Here is a 17,141-nt window from a genome sequence, read left to right on the forward strand (position 1 = left end):
CGACGCATTTTGCACCAGCTGCAGCTTCTGGACCAACCTCAAGGGCAGCCCCACATACAGCACATTGCAGTAATCCAGTTCGGAGGTTGCCAGTGCGTGGACAACAGTGGTCAGGCTATCCTGGTCCAGAAACGGCCGCAGTTGTCTTATCAGCCGAAGCTGGTGAAAGGCATTCCTAGCCACGGAGGTCACCTAGGCCTCTAGCGACAAAGATGGATCCAGGAGCACCCCCAGACTACAGACCTGCTCTTTCAGAGGGAGTACGACTCCATCCAAAGCAGGCAACTGACCAATGATCCGAACTCGGGAACCACCAACCCACAGAGCCTCTGTCTTGCTAGGACTCAGACTCAGTTTATTGGCCCTCATCCAGCCCACCACCAACTCCAGGCAGCGGTCCAGGGCTTGCACGGCCTCTCCTGATTCAGATGTTATGGAGAAATAAAGCTAGGTATTGTCAGTGTACTGCTGACACCTCCCCCCAAAGTTCCTGATGACTGCTCCCAAGGACTTTATAGATGTTAAACAGCATGGGGGACAAGATGGTACCCTGCGGCATCCCACAGCACAACTGCCAGGGGGCCGAAAGACAGTCACCCAATGCTATTCTCTGAGAGTGACCTTGCAGATTGTAGTGAAAGCAGGGAGCCTTCCCTGTCTGCTCTCACTGTCCCAGGAGTCAATTCCCAGCCTTGGGCAATTGATCCCAGCAAATCCTAGTTTGCCAAGGTTATGCACACTCACACCAACCCTGCAAGGTAGTAACTGCCACCACCCTTCTAGCTGGTTAGCTACTCTGGGATGAAGGGAACCTCAGAGCCCAGTTAAACACCAGAGCTTCTCAGAGCAAGAGCCTATATGTGCTCCTTGCCCCTTCCAAAACCTCAGGCAAAACGTTCCTTGTTACATGGTAGTTGTAGTTGATTGGCAAGGACTGAATTTAGGAACTGACCGCCCTCTGAAGTGAACACACGTTGGTTAAAGTAGTTAAAGTTTATTAAAAAGAATAAGAAAAGCATAAAAGTATTACAGATAAAAAAGAGGTGCACAAAATAAGGTTTAGCAGCAAATTGAATCCTGTTACCATACGCCCAAACAGGGTAAGGTTTGGTAAGAAATACAAGTAAGATAGTTTTTGGCACAAATCAAAAATAACAAAGCTTTCTTGCCTAGTCTATACTTACAGACCATAGGATCTATAGATGAATAGCCTTCTCCCCTCAGGGAATTGCGAGTCAGGATGGAAATGGAGCCACAACAGAGCATCACCTATGAGACAAGGTGGGACTCACAAAGTGGGACAAAAACCCAAAGTTCTGAGCTCCTTCTTATGGAAGAAATCTTCTGCCCAGCCGGAGACAATTAACCAATTGAGATATTATCACAAGGATGAAAAAACTATGTTCCCACAACACCAGGCGCCTCCTCTTGGTTTCCCAAGGTAGTTCCTTGAATTTTATGGCCTTGACGGAACCAGGCCCCTTCTACTGATAACAAGGTGTGAAGCTAGCTTGTAATCTCATACAGCTGGGGTTGTAAATTGCCAAGTCACAGCGATGAGGCAAAACCAAACATTTAACTGCTTACTGGCAGGTTACAGGAAAAGATGTCAAGGGGAAAAATCCCCGCAAGGCTTTGCATAGGCATTTTAAATGCAGGCCAGGGCGAGGCTGGCAAGCTGGCATGACAGAGATAGGATCAGAACCACTGTAAAACAGCTCCTCCAATACCCATCTCACCAAGTCAGTCCAGAAGGATACCATGGTGAATGGTATCAAAAGCTGCTGAGAGATCAAGTAAGAATAACAGGGTCGCACTCCCCGTCCTTCTCCCGATAAAGGTCATCCATCAGGGCAACCAAGGCTAATTCAGTCCCATAACCAGGCCTGAACCCAGACTGGGATGGGTCAAGATAATCTGTTTCAACCAAGAGTACTCGCAATTTCTACGCCACAACCCTCTCAATCACCTTCCCTAAAAACCAGTTGGTAGTTGTCACAAACCAATGGGTCCAGGGTGGGCTTTTTCAGGAGTGGTCGGATCACTGCCTCTTTCAAGGTGCCTGGAACCACTCCCTCCCGCAATGATGCATTGACCACACTCTGGATCGACTCAGTCAAACCCCCTCAGCAAGCTTTAATAAGCCAAGAAGGGCAAGGGTCGAGAGGACACGTTGCTGGCCGCATCATCGCAAGCACCTCGTCTATGTCATCAGGCCGCATCAACTGAAACCATTCCCAAGAAGTTGCAGCAGACGGTGCACTGGACACCTCATTGGGGACTACAGCAGATGTAGAGGGGGCATCAAGACTACTTCGGAGGCGAGCAACTTCACCCTCAAAGTGCCTTGCAAGCAATTGTCAATGGGCCTCCAAAGGGTCTAAAACTCCATTTCCTGGAGCTGATGTCAACAGACTCCTGACAATACAGAAAAGCTCTACCGGTCGGCTACTTGAGGATGCAATGGAGGCAGAGAAGTGGGCCTTCTCTGCCACCCTCACCACCACACATTAGGCACCGTTACGATGTTTTACTCGTGCCCGATCAGCCTCATAGCACGCCTTTCTCCACTTGCGCTCTAGCCGTTGTCTAGCCTGTTTCATGGCCCTTAGCTCACTGGTGTACCAAGGTGCAGACCGGGCTCCACAATGCTGGAGATGGTGCTCGGGGACAACTGTGTCAAGACCCCAATGCACCTCACCGTTCCACAGAGTAACAAGGGCTTCAACAGGGTCACCTGCTCTATCTACTGGGAACTCCCCCAGGGCATTCAGGAATCCTGTGGATTCCATTAGGCTCTGGGGCGGACCATCTTAATCTCTCCACCACCCCTGCAGGGAAGGATCGGAGCCATAAGTCTAAACTTCACCAGGAAGTGGTCTAACCATGACAATGGGGTGACATCCAGCTCCCATCTCCAGACCACCCCTTCCTCCATCTGGAGCAAAAACCAAGTCGAGGGTGTGCCCTGCCCTATGCGTCGGGCTAGTGATGACTTGAGACAACCCCATGGTCGTCATGGAGGCCATGAAGTCCCGAGCCGGAACACTAGAGGCAGCCTCAGCATGGACATTCAAATCACCCAGCATTATTGTTCTGGGCTCCTCCAACACCACAGCCGAGACGGCCTCTGCCAGCTCAGTCAGAGAAGCTGCTGGGCAGCAGGGTGGATGGTACACCAGCAGCAAACCTAGTTTACTGTCTCCTTGGCCCGACACCAGGTGCAGGCCCTCACAGCCAGCTCCAAGACAGAGTGGTTTCCTGGTGACAGAGATGGAAGTTCTGTAGAGTACAGCAACTCCTCCTCCCCCCGTCCCTGCAGCCTGTGCTGGTGTTGCACGGAGTATCCAGGTGGGCAAAGCTGGGTCACATCAACTCCTCCCAGCTCACCCACCCAGGTCTCAGTAATGCACACCAAATTGGCACCTTCATCCACAATCAAATCATGGATGAGAGTGGTCTTATTGTGTACCGATCTGGCGTTAAACAACACCACACACAGGTCACTGGGCACAGCAGATGAGCAACGAGGAACCCATCCATGAGACGAGTGGCAGCCAGGGCTGTGGAGTCGGAGTCATGGAGTTGGAAGCAATTTTGGGTGGAGTCAGAGTCGGAAGCAATTTTGGGTGGAGTCGGAGTCGGCAGAAATGTACTGACTCCGACTTCAAAATAAAATTAATATTTAATATTAATATTAATACTTTAATATACATTTGCCATTTATGAAGGAGTCGGAGTCAGACAGTAGAAAAATAGAGTCGAAGGTTTGACATACCGACTCCACAGCCCTGGTGGCAGCAAGGAACAAGGCGCAGATAGCCTTGCCCTGGTCTTCTACGGTACTTCACCACATCCCCAGGGCTATATTTCCCTCTACCCATGATCACTGAAATTGGGGTGGCATCACCCATGTTCCTCTGTACTAAGACGCCTCTTAAACACCTGATATGGACCCAACACAAGCCCACCAACAAAGCCTGCCGGAAACAATTATCCCAGAAGGCCCCTGCAAGAATTGGGAACAGTCATACCCATTCAAACTTTTTCACACAGGGCTCATCTACTCCCCCTCCTGTCTCACACCCAGGGAGGGCCAGCCTTCTGCCAGTTACAGAGTCTTACTCTGAAGGCATCTGGTGACTTTCTCCTACCATTCAGTTCATTGCACAGGCTCTCACCCTTTGCAGGAACTACATATGCACCATATGCCCTCCCCACCACCAATCTCCTCTAGATTGGTTTAACAGAAAATTAAAACAAAGAAAAAGGTAATAGAAGGAGGTAGCGCCCTCGCCCTTGGGACACCCTAAGGGGCTCCCCAAGGGGCAATCCCCTTTGGTGTCATCTCTTTGGTGGCGACCCCGGCAGCGGCAGACCCGCCGCCCAAGGGCAGCTGGGCTTTTATGCCTCCTGACCCAGCCAGCAGCTGATGCAAGAGGCTGAAAGATTAACTGCAACCTCTCTCTGGAGCCAGGGTCAGGCAGGGGGTCCCAGTCCTTGCAGCACTTACCAGGGACTTCAGCTCTCTTGAGAGACAGCATCCCAAAGGAGCAAGCAGCAAGCACCCAAATGCTCAGATACTCACTCCGAGGGCAGGTCTTCTTCAGTCCCCTAGTGTTGCAGCTGTTCATCATCAGCAACAGTGTCAATAATCTGTCTGGTGGGAAAGGGGAGTCTGAGTCCTGGTCCCTGTTTATCTTTCCACCCTTCCTAAACAAACGATCAACATAATTTATGATATGGATAGCACCGTTTACAGAACAATTAGCTGCTACATGTGACAACATAGGTGTCAAAAACCAAACATACAACACCCACTTGTACACGTTTCTCATTTAATCAGGGCCAGCTTTAGGGATGGGTGAGCTGGGCAGTCGCCCAAAATGACAAGCTGAGAGGAGTGCCAATCTGAGCTCAAGGGAGCACCAAGCTGAGCTCAGTGGATGTGCTAGGGTGGTAAAAAGCAAGTGCCTGTAACCTTTTTCCAAGGTTCTACAGGTTGTTTAGGCATCAGCCTCACTTGTGCTACAAAACTGGTTGGCATACAAGGCAGTTGCTAGGCTTGATCATGTGGTTACTACAACTCTGTATTTTAGAGCAACAGTAATTTTCAAAGTTAAAAAAAGCAGCAAGAGGAGACTGAAGCAGCAGCTATGGCCTGGGAGACTGTAGTACAGTAGGGCCCCACTCATACAGCAGGTTACGTAAGTTCCAGGCCCCCGCTGAAAAGCAAAAACCACCGGAAAGTGGAGCCCTACTGTATTCCAGCTGCCGCGCTCCAGCTGACAGTGATCAGCTGTAGCACCTCAGCTCCCCACCCTTCAGCTAATCAGCTGTAGCGTGCAATCAGTTGTAGCACGGAGAGCTCCAGCCACCACGCTCCAGCTGACAGCGATCAGCTGTAGTGCAGGGAGCTCCAGCTGCCATGCTCTAGCTGACAGCGATCAGCTGTAGTGCGGGGAGCTTCAGCCACCGCGCTCCAGCTGACAGAGATCAGCTGTAGCACGCGAGCTCCCCGTGCTACAGCTGTTTGCCCCGCTGGCGCTGCCGTATTAGCTGAACGCCGAAAAGCAAGGCCCTACTGTATATGGTGATACTGTCCTTTTAAGACTAGTTATAACACTCCAACAGAGGGCCTACTTCTTGCAGCTGAGGAGGGAGTGTTGGAGCTCAGGGAGGAGAGCTTGCTGAACAAATAAAAAATATATGTATATGAACTGCCTTCAAGTTGATTCCAACTTATGGCAACCCTACGAATAGGGTTTTCATTATTCACTGCAGTATTATACACTGCAGTATTCAGTGGGGATGTATACTATTGCCTCCCTCTGAGGCTGAGAGGCAGTGACTGGCCCAAAGTCGCCCAGTGAGCTTCATGGCTGTGTGTGGATTCGAACAGACCTATAATTCCATGAGAGTCATCCTTTGAGAGCCACCAACATTACATGACAGACTTCACTGGAATTCTAGAACTGGAGCATCAGTGCGCTGAAAGCAGAGGAGAAAATAAGAGATAGCATACTCTGGGCCCTTTATGTTTGGATAGCAATAGAGATAAGATTGGTCAGGCAGGCTTATGATTGGCCCAGGCCAAATGACCCCAGTTACTGAGTTTGTTGTAAGGAGAGAAAGCATAAGGAAGGCTTTAAGGAGTGATTCTGTGGAAGAGCAGGCTGCCAGCTCCTGTAACAGAAAGAACTTTGGGTCTGTCAGGGAAAGAGTCCAAGTAGTGAGTGAACACCACCTAAGACTTCCAGATGAGGTGCCACTGAGACTAATTTTCTGCGGCAGTTACCAAGGGAAAGGTATAGGAGTGGTGCGAGGCCAGGCTTTAAGGGAGGAATCCTTCTTGAATGAGTAGTGGAGAACGCTACCAGCAGGCCAAACCCAGAAGACCTGTGAGACTGAACCCCAGGAAGAAGCAGCTCTTTCAGAAAGGGTTTCGAATCTGGAAAATGTACTCAGGAGAAGCACAACCTGATCGCTACTCCCTTATCCCCATGTAAAAAAAAATGAAGCAGATCTATCATTTTGCCTGATCCCAACTGCAGGCGAGAATTCTCATATGTAGTCTGTGAACACAGTAATTCCCCCATGTGCTCCCCCTTTATATACACAAGAATTGGTCCTTGTAAGGGGCAGCAGCAGGTCCCCCAACATCACACCTGCCCCAGGCCCCATAAAGCCTCTGAGTGGCCCTGCAAAACTGACCATGGGGGGGAGTGCCAAAAAAACATTGCACAAGGCACTATTTATCCTAGGGCCAGACCTGATTTTACTAATGTTACATGCAGAAGAGGGAAAGGGACATCAGTTTCATGCAAGTGGTCCCAGGTTGTATCCCCGGCATCATCAAGTAAAGCTGGCAAAAGCTCCTGTCTGAGACCCAGGAGAGCAGCTGCCAGGCAGTGTTGTCAACACTGACCCCGACTGAACAACGGGACTCAGAATAAGAGCTCCAGCATGCATGGCTTTCTGTAGGTTCAACACAATGCTCTTAGATCTTACACACATATAAATATTGTATGAATTTTCAATTATCCTTTTATGTTTACTTTTGAACTTTGCATGAATTCTGAAGGCACAGGCTTCTCATGTTTCGCATCACAGTTAACATTATTAAAAAATCTGGGGAAATCACCTTTATATGGATGGATAAATGGATGTTTTTTTCATTAGCAAACTAACAGAACTTCAAAAAAAGGGGTGATACATATCTGGAAGCACTGAAATTTGTCATGAAGTGGTCATAAACAACAGTAACACAAATTATGGAAAATGAAATAGATTTCTTGTTTCTGAGAGTCAGCTAAAGGTCTAAATTAAGCATTAAAATGTGTGGGAGGACATATGGAAACAGCGCTGCAATTAATCTTTTCGTGATTAGACATGAAGGGGTATATAAAATAAAAGTTTCATTTTCCATTTGTTGTTATTGTTATGTGCCTTCAAGTCGATTACAACTTATGGAGATGACTCCAATAGCATCTGTTGTAAACCACCCTGTTCAGATCTTGTAAGTTCAGGCCTGTGGCTTCCTGTATGGAATCAATCCATCTCTTGTTTGGCCTTCCTCTTTTTCTACTCCCTTCTGTTTTTCCCAGCATTATTGTATTTTCTAGTGAATCATGTCTTCTCATGATGTGTCCAAAGTATGTTAACCTCCATTTCATCTCAGTTTAATCATTTTCGCTTCTAATGATAGTTCTGGTTTAATTTATTCTAACACCCAATTATTTGTCTTTTCTGCAAACTTACAAAGTTACATAAATCTTCTGTTGTCGTTACTTTAGTCTTCTTGACGTTCAGCTGTAGTCCTGCTTTTGTGTTTTCCTCTTTAACTTTCATTCGTTTCAAATCATTACTGATTTCTGCTAGTAGCATGGTATCATGTTTATCTTAAATTATTGATATTTCTCCCTCCAATTTTCACACCTCCTTCACCTTGGTCCACTCCTGCTTTCCATATGATATGTTCTGCATATAGATTAAACAAGTAGGGTGATAAAATACACCCATCTCACACCCTTTCAGATTGGAAACCAATCAGTTTCTTCATATTCTGTCCTTACAGTAGCCTCTTGTCCAGATTATAGGTGGCGCATCAGGACAACCAAATGCTGTGGCACCCCCATTTCTTTTACAGCATTCCATAGTTTTTCATGATCTACACAATCAAAGGCTTTGCTGTAATCTATAAAGCACAGGGTGATTTTCTTCTTAAATTCCTTGCTCCGTTCCATTATCCAATGCATGTTTGTGGTATGATCTCTGGTACCTCTTCCTTTTCTAAATCCATCTTGGACATCTGACATTTCTCACTCCATATATAGTAAGACCCTTTGTTGTAGAATCTCGAGCATTACTTTACTTGCATGGGATATTAAGGCAATAGTTCAATAATTACTGCATTCCTTGGGATCCCCTTTCTTTGGAATTGGGATAAATATTGAACGCTCTGTCTGTGGGCCATTGTTTAGTTTTCTATATTTGTTGACAATTTTTTGTCAAATTTGGACAGATTCAGTCTCAGTAACTTGTAGCAACTCTACTGGCATGCCATCTGTTCCTGGTAATTTGTTTCTTCCAAGTATTTTAAGAGCAGCTTTCATCTTACATTCTAAAATTTCTGGTTCTTCATTATACAGTTCCTCCATGAATGAATCTGTCATCCTCACATCTCTTTTATAGAGTTCTTCAGTGTATTGCTTCCATCTTCCTTTTATTTCATCTCGGTCAGTCAGTGTGCTCCCCTGTTGATTATTCAGCATCCCTACTCTTTGATTTCTCTAATCTTTTGGAATAGGGCTCTTGTTCTACCTTTTTTGTTATCTTCTATTTCTATACAATAACTATTGTAATAGCTCTCTTTGTATTTAGAGTTCTGACTGTGTTTGTATCTCCTTTTGCTTTTGCTTTCCTTCTTTCTTTAACCATTTTAAGAGTTTCTTCATTGAGGTCTTTCTCTCTTTTTAACTAGAGGTGTTGTCTTTTTGTATTCTTCCCTGATAATTTCTTTGACCTCAATCCATAGTTCTTCTGGTTCTCTATCAACTAAATTTAAACTCTCAAATCTGTTCCTTATTTGATCTTTATATTCTTCTGGGATGTTATTTAAATGTATTTTGGCATTATGATTGCTTTGTTGTCCTTCATTAGCTTTACTTTGATTTTCAATATTACCAGTTCATGATCTGTACCTCAGTCTGCTCCTGGTCATTTTCAAAGAAAGTATGGAACTTCTCAATCTTCTGCTACCAATTATATAATCAACTTGATTACTATATTGACCATTTGGTGATGTCCACGTCTTTTCAGTTGCTCAAAAAATGTGTTTGCAAGAAACAAATTATTGGCTTCACAGAATTCTGTAAGTCTCTCTCCTGCTTCACTTCATCCCTAAGCCCCATTTTCCCACAATGTCTAGTTCTTCTCTGTTCCCTACTTCTGCATTCCAGTCCCCCATGATTATATCTTGTTTTGGTGTGTAATCAATTTCTTCCTGTACTTCTGCATAAAATCTCTCCAATTCCTCCTCTTCTTTGTTTGCTGCTAGAGCATAGACTTGGATGATGGTTATTGTTAATAGGTTTCCCATTTAATCTCACTGATATCACTCACTCAGACCTTGCGTTATAGCTCTTAACTGCTTTTGCTACATCACTTCTCACTATTAAAGCAACCCCGTTTCTTCTTAATTTCTCATTTCCTGCATATAATATTTTGTAGTTGCCTGATTGAAAATGTCCCATTCCCATCCATTTTAATTCACTCACGCCAAGTATTGTAATGTTGATGCATTCCATTTCTTGCTTGACAATGTCTAACTTACCTAGTTCATGCTTCTCACATTCCATGTTTCTACTGTGTACGTCGTACAACTCCGGACTCTCCTTTTGCATCTGTGCGCATCAGTCTCTGGGCTTCCATTTGGCTCTGACCCAGTGGCGTCATTAGTCACAGCACTACTCGCACTTGTCTGTTGTTCTTCCCTAGTAGCTCGCCGAGTGCCATCTAACCTGGGATCCCATCTTCCATCACTATCTCGTGTTGCATTTTGGATACTCCATTCATATGGTTTTCGTGGTAAGAGGTATTAAGAGGTGGTTTACCATTGCCTTCTTCTGAGTTTGGATGATTCTTAGTCTGGTGTCTTAGCTTTGACCATTCTGCCTTGGGTGACCCTGCTAGGAGTCTAGCCTCTTAGTCTAGACTCCTGACGGCAAGTAACAATTAACAGTACATTTAACATACATAAAAGTTTAAGTGAACATAAAGCTCACCAATAGGTCAAGTAAAAATATCTAATAGCTACATATCCAAAAGTAGCCCCAAAGCTGATAACAGTAGTACCTAGCAACCCCCCTTACCTTATATGCCTCAACTCAAAAGGCTAGAAAAGGCTTGATATGCTTTGCTGGATTTGTTTGATTGCTTTGTTTTCTGGAAGCAGCTCCCTTATTTTATTTATTAATTTATAAACATATTTGTATACCGCTATTTCATTTCAAAAAACATCAAAATGCTTTATAATGAATAAAAACTATACAGTAAAAACCATTAAGAATAGAGTAAAAACAAAGGCCAACTACTGCAAAAAGATGTCTTTGTAGATTGCCTGTATAAGTCTGGTGAAACAAAAAGGTTTTCAGCAGGTGTTTAAAGGTTAAAACAGAAAATGTGTGCTGAATCTTGGGTGGGGTATGGCAGGTAGAAACTGCCATCCCCTGACAGAAAACACAAAGTCTCTCTCCCTTCTTCTTCTGGTCTAGGGAGGGCCAGAAGGGAAAGGTTACCCCCCCCAGTCTATGCCAAAATCCAACCTCAGAAACTAGTTCTTATCAAAGAATAACTGTATACACATGGGTCCTTACTCCTCTGTATGCAAACAGCAATGGGCTGCTGCTGCATGCATATAGCATCAATTACCTATTTGGAAGGCATCTGACAGGATTCTGAATCTCATAGCACAGTGGGGAGAAGAGCCTGGCTGGGAGTCCAGAGTATGTGAGTTTGTGTCTCCTGGGTGTAAAAGGTCAGCTAAAGATCACCACCACAGTGAGTGGCTCAGGGATTACGTGCCCTGCCACCTGTGCAGCCATGGGCAAGCTGCATAGTCCCAAGAAGCCCAGTTGCCCCCTAGCTGGCAGTTGCGGACAAGGAAGGGGCTGGCTTGTGCAGCTGTGGCAAGCTGAGCAGGCCCTAGCCAGCTGGGGAGGCCTAGCCTCAGAAGGAGGCAATGGTAAACCCCCTCTGAATACCGCTCACCATGAAAACCCTATTCATAGGGTAGCCATAAGTCGGGATCGACTTGAAGGCAGTCCATTTTCATTTTTTAATATCTTCTCCCCCCCTTCCCCAACTCCATTATCTTTGCAAGAACTGCTTGCATTTACCAGCATTCCACAAAAATAAAAGCATATCCTTTTCAAAATATTTAAAATATTAGCTTGCATTAACCTCCACTTATGGCTAGAACCTGAAATTATGCTTTGCAAGGTTGTACATCTGTTTCAAAAAAGGAGCTAGTGCCAAAACTAAAAGTAAAGGTGTCCTCGCACTTATAGTGCGAGTCGTTTCCGACTCTTAAGGTGACGTCTTGCGACGTTTACTAGGCAGACTGTATATATGGGGTGGGATTGCCAGTTCCTTCCCCGGCCTTTCTTTACCCCCCCAGCATATGCCGGGTACTCATTTGACCGACCATGGATGGATGGAAGGCTGAGTGGACCTCGACCCCTTTTACCAGAGCTTCGACTTCCTCCTTCCGTTGGAGTCAAACTCCGGCCGTGAGCAGAGCTTCGGCTACATTACTGCCGCTTACCACTCTATGCCACGGAAGATCTATATCATATTAATTGTGTGATTTTGGCATTATTTTAATGGCATGAAAATAACTTGCTTTTGTGTTCTAAGAATACAAGATGCACAAAGAATATATGAACATAAGAAGCTGCCTTATAATGAGTCAGACCATTGGCCCATCTAGCTCAGTATTATCTACACTGACCAGAAGTTCTCCAGGATTTTAGACAAGGGGTAGAAACACACTCAAGCCCTGGAGCAGTGCCTGGACTCAGTGGTGGGCTGGATGAGGGCCACTAAACTGAGTCTGAATTCTAGCAAGATGGAGGCACTGTGGGTTGGTGGTTCCTGAGTTCGAATAATTGGTCAATTGCCTGCTTTGGATGGGGTCGTACTCCCTCTGAAAGAACAGGTTTGTACTGGGGTGTTCCTGGATCCACATTTGTCACCACAGTCCCAGGTGACCTCCATGGCTAGGAGTGCCTTTTACCAGCTTTGACTGATAAGACAGCTGCGGCCGTTTCTGGACCGGGATAGCCTGACCACAGTTGTCCATGCACTGATAAGCTATGGGCTGGATTACTGTAATGCGCTCTATGTGGTGCTGTCCTTGAGGTTGGTTCAGAAGCTGCAGCTGGTGCAAAATGAAGTAGTGCAACTGCTCACTGGGGCAAGGTATTGCCAACATGTTACCCAGCTGCTGAAAGAATTGCACTGGCTGCACATTCACTACAGGGCTAAGTTCAAGGTTCTGGTTTTGGTGTACAAAGCCCTATGCAGCTTGGGACCAGGATACCTGAAAGACCGTCTTTCCTCTTATACATCCAGTCAATTGCTGCACTCTGCAGGTGAGGCCTCCTGCTGATACTATCTTATCAGGAGGTTCATTCCACATTACATAGGAAGCGGACCTTTAGTGTAGTGGCACCTACCCTTTGGAATTCCGTTTCCTTAAATATTAGACAAGCACCATTTCTGTTATCTTTTTAGCACTTACTGAAGACATTCCTCTTTCAACAAGCCTTTTAAAAAGAGACTATCCCAGTCTGCCTCTGTGTTTGAATTACTTTAGATTTTTTAAAGCTTTTTTTTAAAAAAAACATTTAAGATGCTTTGTTTCAATGTTTTTAAATATGTTTTGTTTTAATATGTTTAAGGGTGTTTTTGTTTGCCATCCTGGGCTCCTTCCAGGAAGAAGAGTGGGATATAAATAAAATAAATAAATGATCTACCACTGAACTACAGTCCTTCTATATATGTAAATCAACCTATCTACTTTCCTTGGGGTAATGACCTGTGCTTTTTTGCTTATGGTACTCTGTAAGGCACTGTGTGCATTGATGGCACAGTATTAATAATAATGAACAGCAGCATTTCATGCTGCTTAACAGAATGGTCTTAACAGCACACAGATGAAAGTTGAAGTCAAAAGGACATACTTCCTCCCATGTGCATTGAATTGGAATGCAAGACATTTATGGTCCCTAACTTTCCGACTTAACTCTTTCAAGGCTGTGGGCATGACTCCCTTCTGTAATGAGGCATTAACCACTCCCTGGAATGCCTTCCCTAGTGAGATGCATCAGTCTCCCACACTACTAACTTTTAGGAGAAATTCCCGTTTACCCTGGCATTTGATAGCTGAAAGTCCCATCCCTGGCAACTCTGAAATTATTAGTCTGAGAGTAGGTGATTGCTTTTAGAAGCTTTTATCTGTTTTTGAAGGTTGGTGGGGGGGTTAGATGGCTGTTTTTAACTGTTTTAGAAGTTGTAATTGTATTGTTTTAGTATTGCCGTGTTTGCTGCCCTGGGTTCCTTTGGAGGAAGGTGTGATATATAAATGTAATAAATAACAACAGAAAGCTTCAAAATAACAAAGAAAATGTGTAGTACAGCAGTAACTCCTCCAACACATAACTAAGCACTCCATAATCAACAGGCATAAATATAGAAATGTTAATATTTAAAAAATAGTAAAGGATAACTTGGAAAACTCTCCAATAATGAAGTTGCCATTGTTTCCTTAACCTGTGAATATACACTGTTTCATCAGTTAGAGCTTTATGGGAATATCTGTAATTCTGAAAGTTAACATCATGTGCAATACTCAGAGACAGGGTGATGCAGCACACAGAAAGAAATAAATTCCATGGAAATCAATGAGGCTTACTTTTATGTTTTGTGCTTGGGATGTAAGTGACTTACCAAATATCATATGGTAATAGAAAGACTTTTAGAAAGCAGAAGCATATGTGCATAGGTGAATATGTCTTCTTTAATCTTGCTAGTTCAACATGGTGGGATGAACAGTAATCAAGAGTTATTATGAGTTATCGCTCAACTATATAGTTGTCTCTACTCTCACCCATCAAGTATTTCATACTTATACTAAAGGCGGGGAGATTATGTGAACAGACCCCAAGTACTAAACATTACTGGAGTATTAATATAAAACAGTCAGGGGCAAATAAATGAAAACATGCTTTCTATTTCTTACTGTGTATTTTCCAGATGCTATACCTCTGAAAATAGTTTAATGAACAACTCTTGTTAAATACAGTAGTCTGTATTTTTCACATACAGATCCATAAATCATAATTTTGATGCCTCTAAAAGAGTATTCTGCCATGAAACAAGCACCACAGATATAGCCAAGTCTCAAATGTTGACCTGACCAGCCACTAACTAGAAATTGTGTTCTGATACCTCCCCACACACATACTCTTAGGCTACAATCCAATACTGTATACACTTACCTGGGAGTAAGTTCCACTGAACCCAGTGGAGCTTACTTCTGAACAGACATATGTTGGACTGCAGTATTAGTCCCTTTTAAATCTCCATTGATTTGTTTTTAAGGAATCAAGTTCAGCCATAGTCAAGTCAGTTATCACTGTCTTAATTCTCCACAGAGAAAATAACACTGTCTGTCCTCACTGGGTTGCTGCGAGGGCAAACAGAATGAAGGCTCTGAGAATTAAGAAATGGTATGTCAGCGATAAAATAGTAGATAGCAGAGGACTAGCTACCCCAAAAGTATGGTGAAAACTAGCATGAGCTCATAAGCTGGTCCTGCAGGTGTCCCAAGGATATCCAATATGCTAGAAGGCAACCACAAAAGCGAGAAAAGGGCCCAGTCCTACCTGAGGCCACTTACCGAGGAGCCAGCCCAAAAGGGGCAGGAGTTCTTCACCTGGGGGGAGTTGCTGAGAGATAGCGCCCCAAAACTCAGGGCCACCATGCAACACCCTAAAATCAGCTGCAGCAGCCCCAGCGAAAGCAGAGGTCTGGCCGGCAGCAGCCCCGGCCCCGCAGTGGCAGAGGTCCCGGCCCAACGGGAGGCCACAGGGGATAGAGCTGCTGGGCGAGGCCGGGGCTGCTGGAAGCCGGAACGGGACCAGCGGGGCCGGAGAGGAGGCGGCAGAGGCTGCGACGGGTCTAGGGCGGCGGCGGCAGCTGTTGCGGAACAAGGTCTCACCGCCTCGGGCACCGCCGAGAGCCGGGCCATGGGGCAGCAGGAGCCTGGCAGCACCACCGGCAGAGACATGGGGAGGAAGCGGAGCTGCGCGGCGGCTGCAGGCAACAAGGAGAGCGGCAAGCTAAACGCCGACCAACGGCTGGCTGGTGGTTGAGCACCACAGGCTGCTGCGGGTGGGGCTGCGGGTGGGGTGGAGGGGGTAGAGAATCTAGCCCTTGCCTCCTCTTGTTGAGGCGACTTTGCCAAGCCGTTCTCCAGCCCACGGCGGCCGCAACCACAGTGCCTGCCAACCTCTCTTCCTCTCTCATATACACCCCACCGCTAAAAAAAGAAGCCGCGCCCTCACCAGGCCTCCCCTGCTCTTTTCTACACCCTGAAGTAATTCCTCCTTATTCATTTATTTGGATAATTTATACATCGCACTTTTTGTCTTAATAGAGACGTTCAAGACTACTGACATTCTTCAACAAATACAAACAATCCCCTTGACGCACACCCCGGTGTAAAACTCCAACTTCTCTCAGCAACTTCTCTGTCAGCTGCTCCTTCCACTCTCCCAGTCCTACGCCTCGTTAGCCTCCCCGCCAAACTCCCAACTCTTAAAACCCACCTGCGCTCCATAAATCCACCCTCTTTCAAAATGTTTGATTTAACAATTCCCCAGGAAAAATTATCTGCCTCAGGCCGCTAAACATCCCTAAAGCCACCCCCCGCTGATTCCTCACGCGCTACCAAAAGAAATCCCAAGTTCGGTCCCGCAAACCTCCCGCTCGCTTCACCCTAGCGCGCGGCGCTCCCAGCTAGCTGCCTTTCAAAGCACTCTCCCTGTAGTACTAAACGGCTCGGCTCTACCGTAGCATTAGCCAAGCTGCCTACTCTATTCGCAACCCGAGCCGATAAATGTTTACTCTCCAGTGGCTTTGAGGGCTGCAATCCGCTATGCACAATTTAGCTGGGGATCAGACCCACTCAATCCCCTTAGAATAACTTCTTAATAAACAAGCATAAGATCAGGGTACATGTCGCTTTGGTTCTTTTCCCCAGTCTTAACGGCTGCTTCCTTCACCAAATCACATTTCCCTGTCGAAGCTAATTCTAACTAAGACCATGGTTTTCCCGTGTATCCAGCCGTTGGAAAAAACGCTCAGCACATTCTAGTGCTGTCAACTGCCTCCGTTTACTTGCAAAACTCCTCCTCAGCCAGCCGTGCCTCCGCTCCAACCATTCCCTCAAACAGGCTTGCTACAGCTGTACCAACAAGCCTGTTGCAACAAGTGCATTCCAGTAGCGGCCCCTTTAAACGACAGAAGCTTCCATATTTTTTCTCTTGCGTTTGCTCTTGGTCACTCACACGCGCATGCAGCCCCCCTCCCGTTGTTATCAGAGAGAGAGCCTGCAGTGTTAAAACAACTCCTCCCGAGAGGCGAAGCGGAGGGAAATAGCTGCCTGGATATCGTCTTTCGTTTTGCGGGCACCATTCCAAGATCTTTAGAGATGCGCGGGCGGGTGTGGTTTTGGATGTTTTAGCTGTACAATAGCAGACTAGCCTGTAAGTACGGGTTGAAAGAAGGAGGAATAGGAATATCCTTGCTCTTTCCGAAGGTGTTATTTTGGTCGCTATTAAACTGGTGCGTTAAAGCATCGCAATACTGGAGAAGGGGGATGCAGAACCTCGTTTATCATCATTTTTAAATAAAGTTTACAAAGACGCAGAGCGTTGCTAAACCGAAAGGGGATTGCTGGTAGTTGTAGCATTTTTCCAAAATAACATATTTAGGTTTGTTTGAGTACAAGGAAAACTGATTTTTCTAGGTACATTAGCTGGGAGGAACAATTCCACATTTCTGCTCTGATC

General features: G+C 45.6%; 1 protein-coding gene across 5 annotated transcripts in view; it reads right to left on the reverse strand.

Annotated features, from left to right (window-relative positions):
- ENTREP1 (endosomal transmembrane epsin interactor 1) overlaps positions 1 to 16,641 on the reverse strand; it is a 56,453-nt gene extending 39,812 nt beyond the window's left edge. The window contains exon 1 of one of the 5 annotated variants that reach the window (XM_061628466.1): positions 14,966 to 16,641. In XM_061628466.1, coding sequence (XP_061484450.1) covers positions 14,966 to 15,355 — 390 coding nt within the window. In that variant the 5' untranslated portion in view covers positions 15,356 to 16,641. Of the gene's footprint in view, positions 1 to 14,564; positions 14,757 to 14,951 lie in introns of those variants that run through there. The other 4 variants (XM_061628501.1, XM_061628475.1, XM_061628493.1 and 1 more) reach the window with 4 other exon arrangements.
- Between the last annotated feature and the right edge of the window lie 500 nt (positions 16,642 to 17,141).

Source organism: Rhineura floridana, chromosome 1, assembly GCF_030035675.1.
Source record: "Rhineura floridana isolate rRhiFlo1 chromosome 1, rRhiFlo1.hap2, whole genome shotgun sequence".
In the NCBI taxonomy this organism is placed as follows: Eukaryota; Metazoa; Chordata; class Lepidosauria; order Squamata; family Rhineuridae; genus Rhineura; species Rhineura floridana.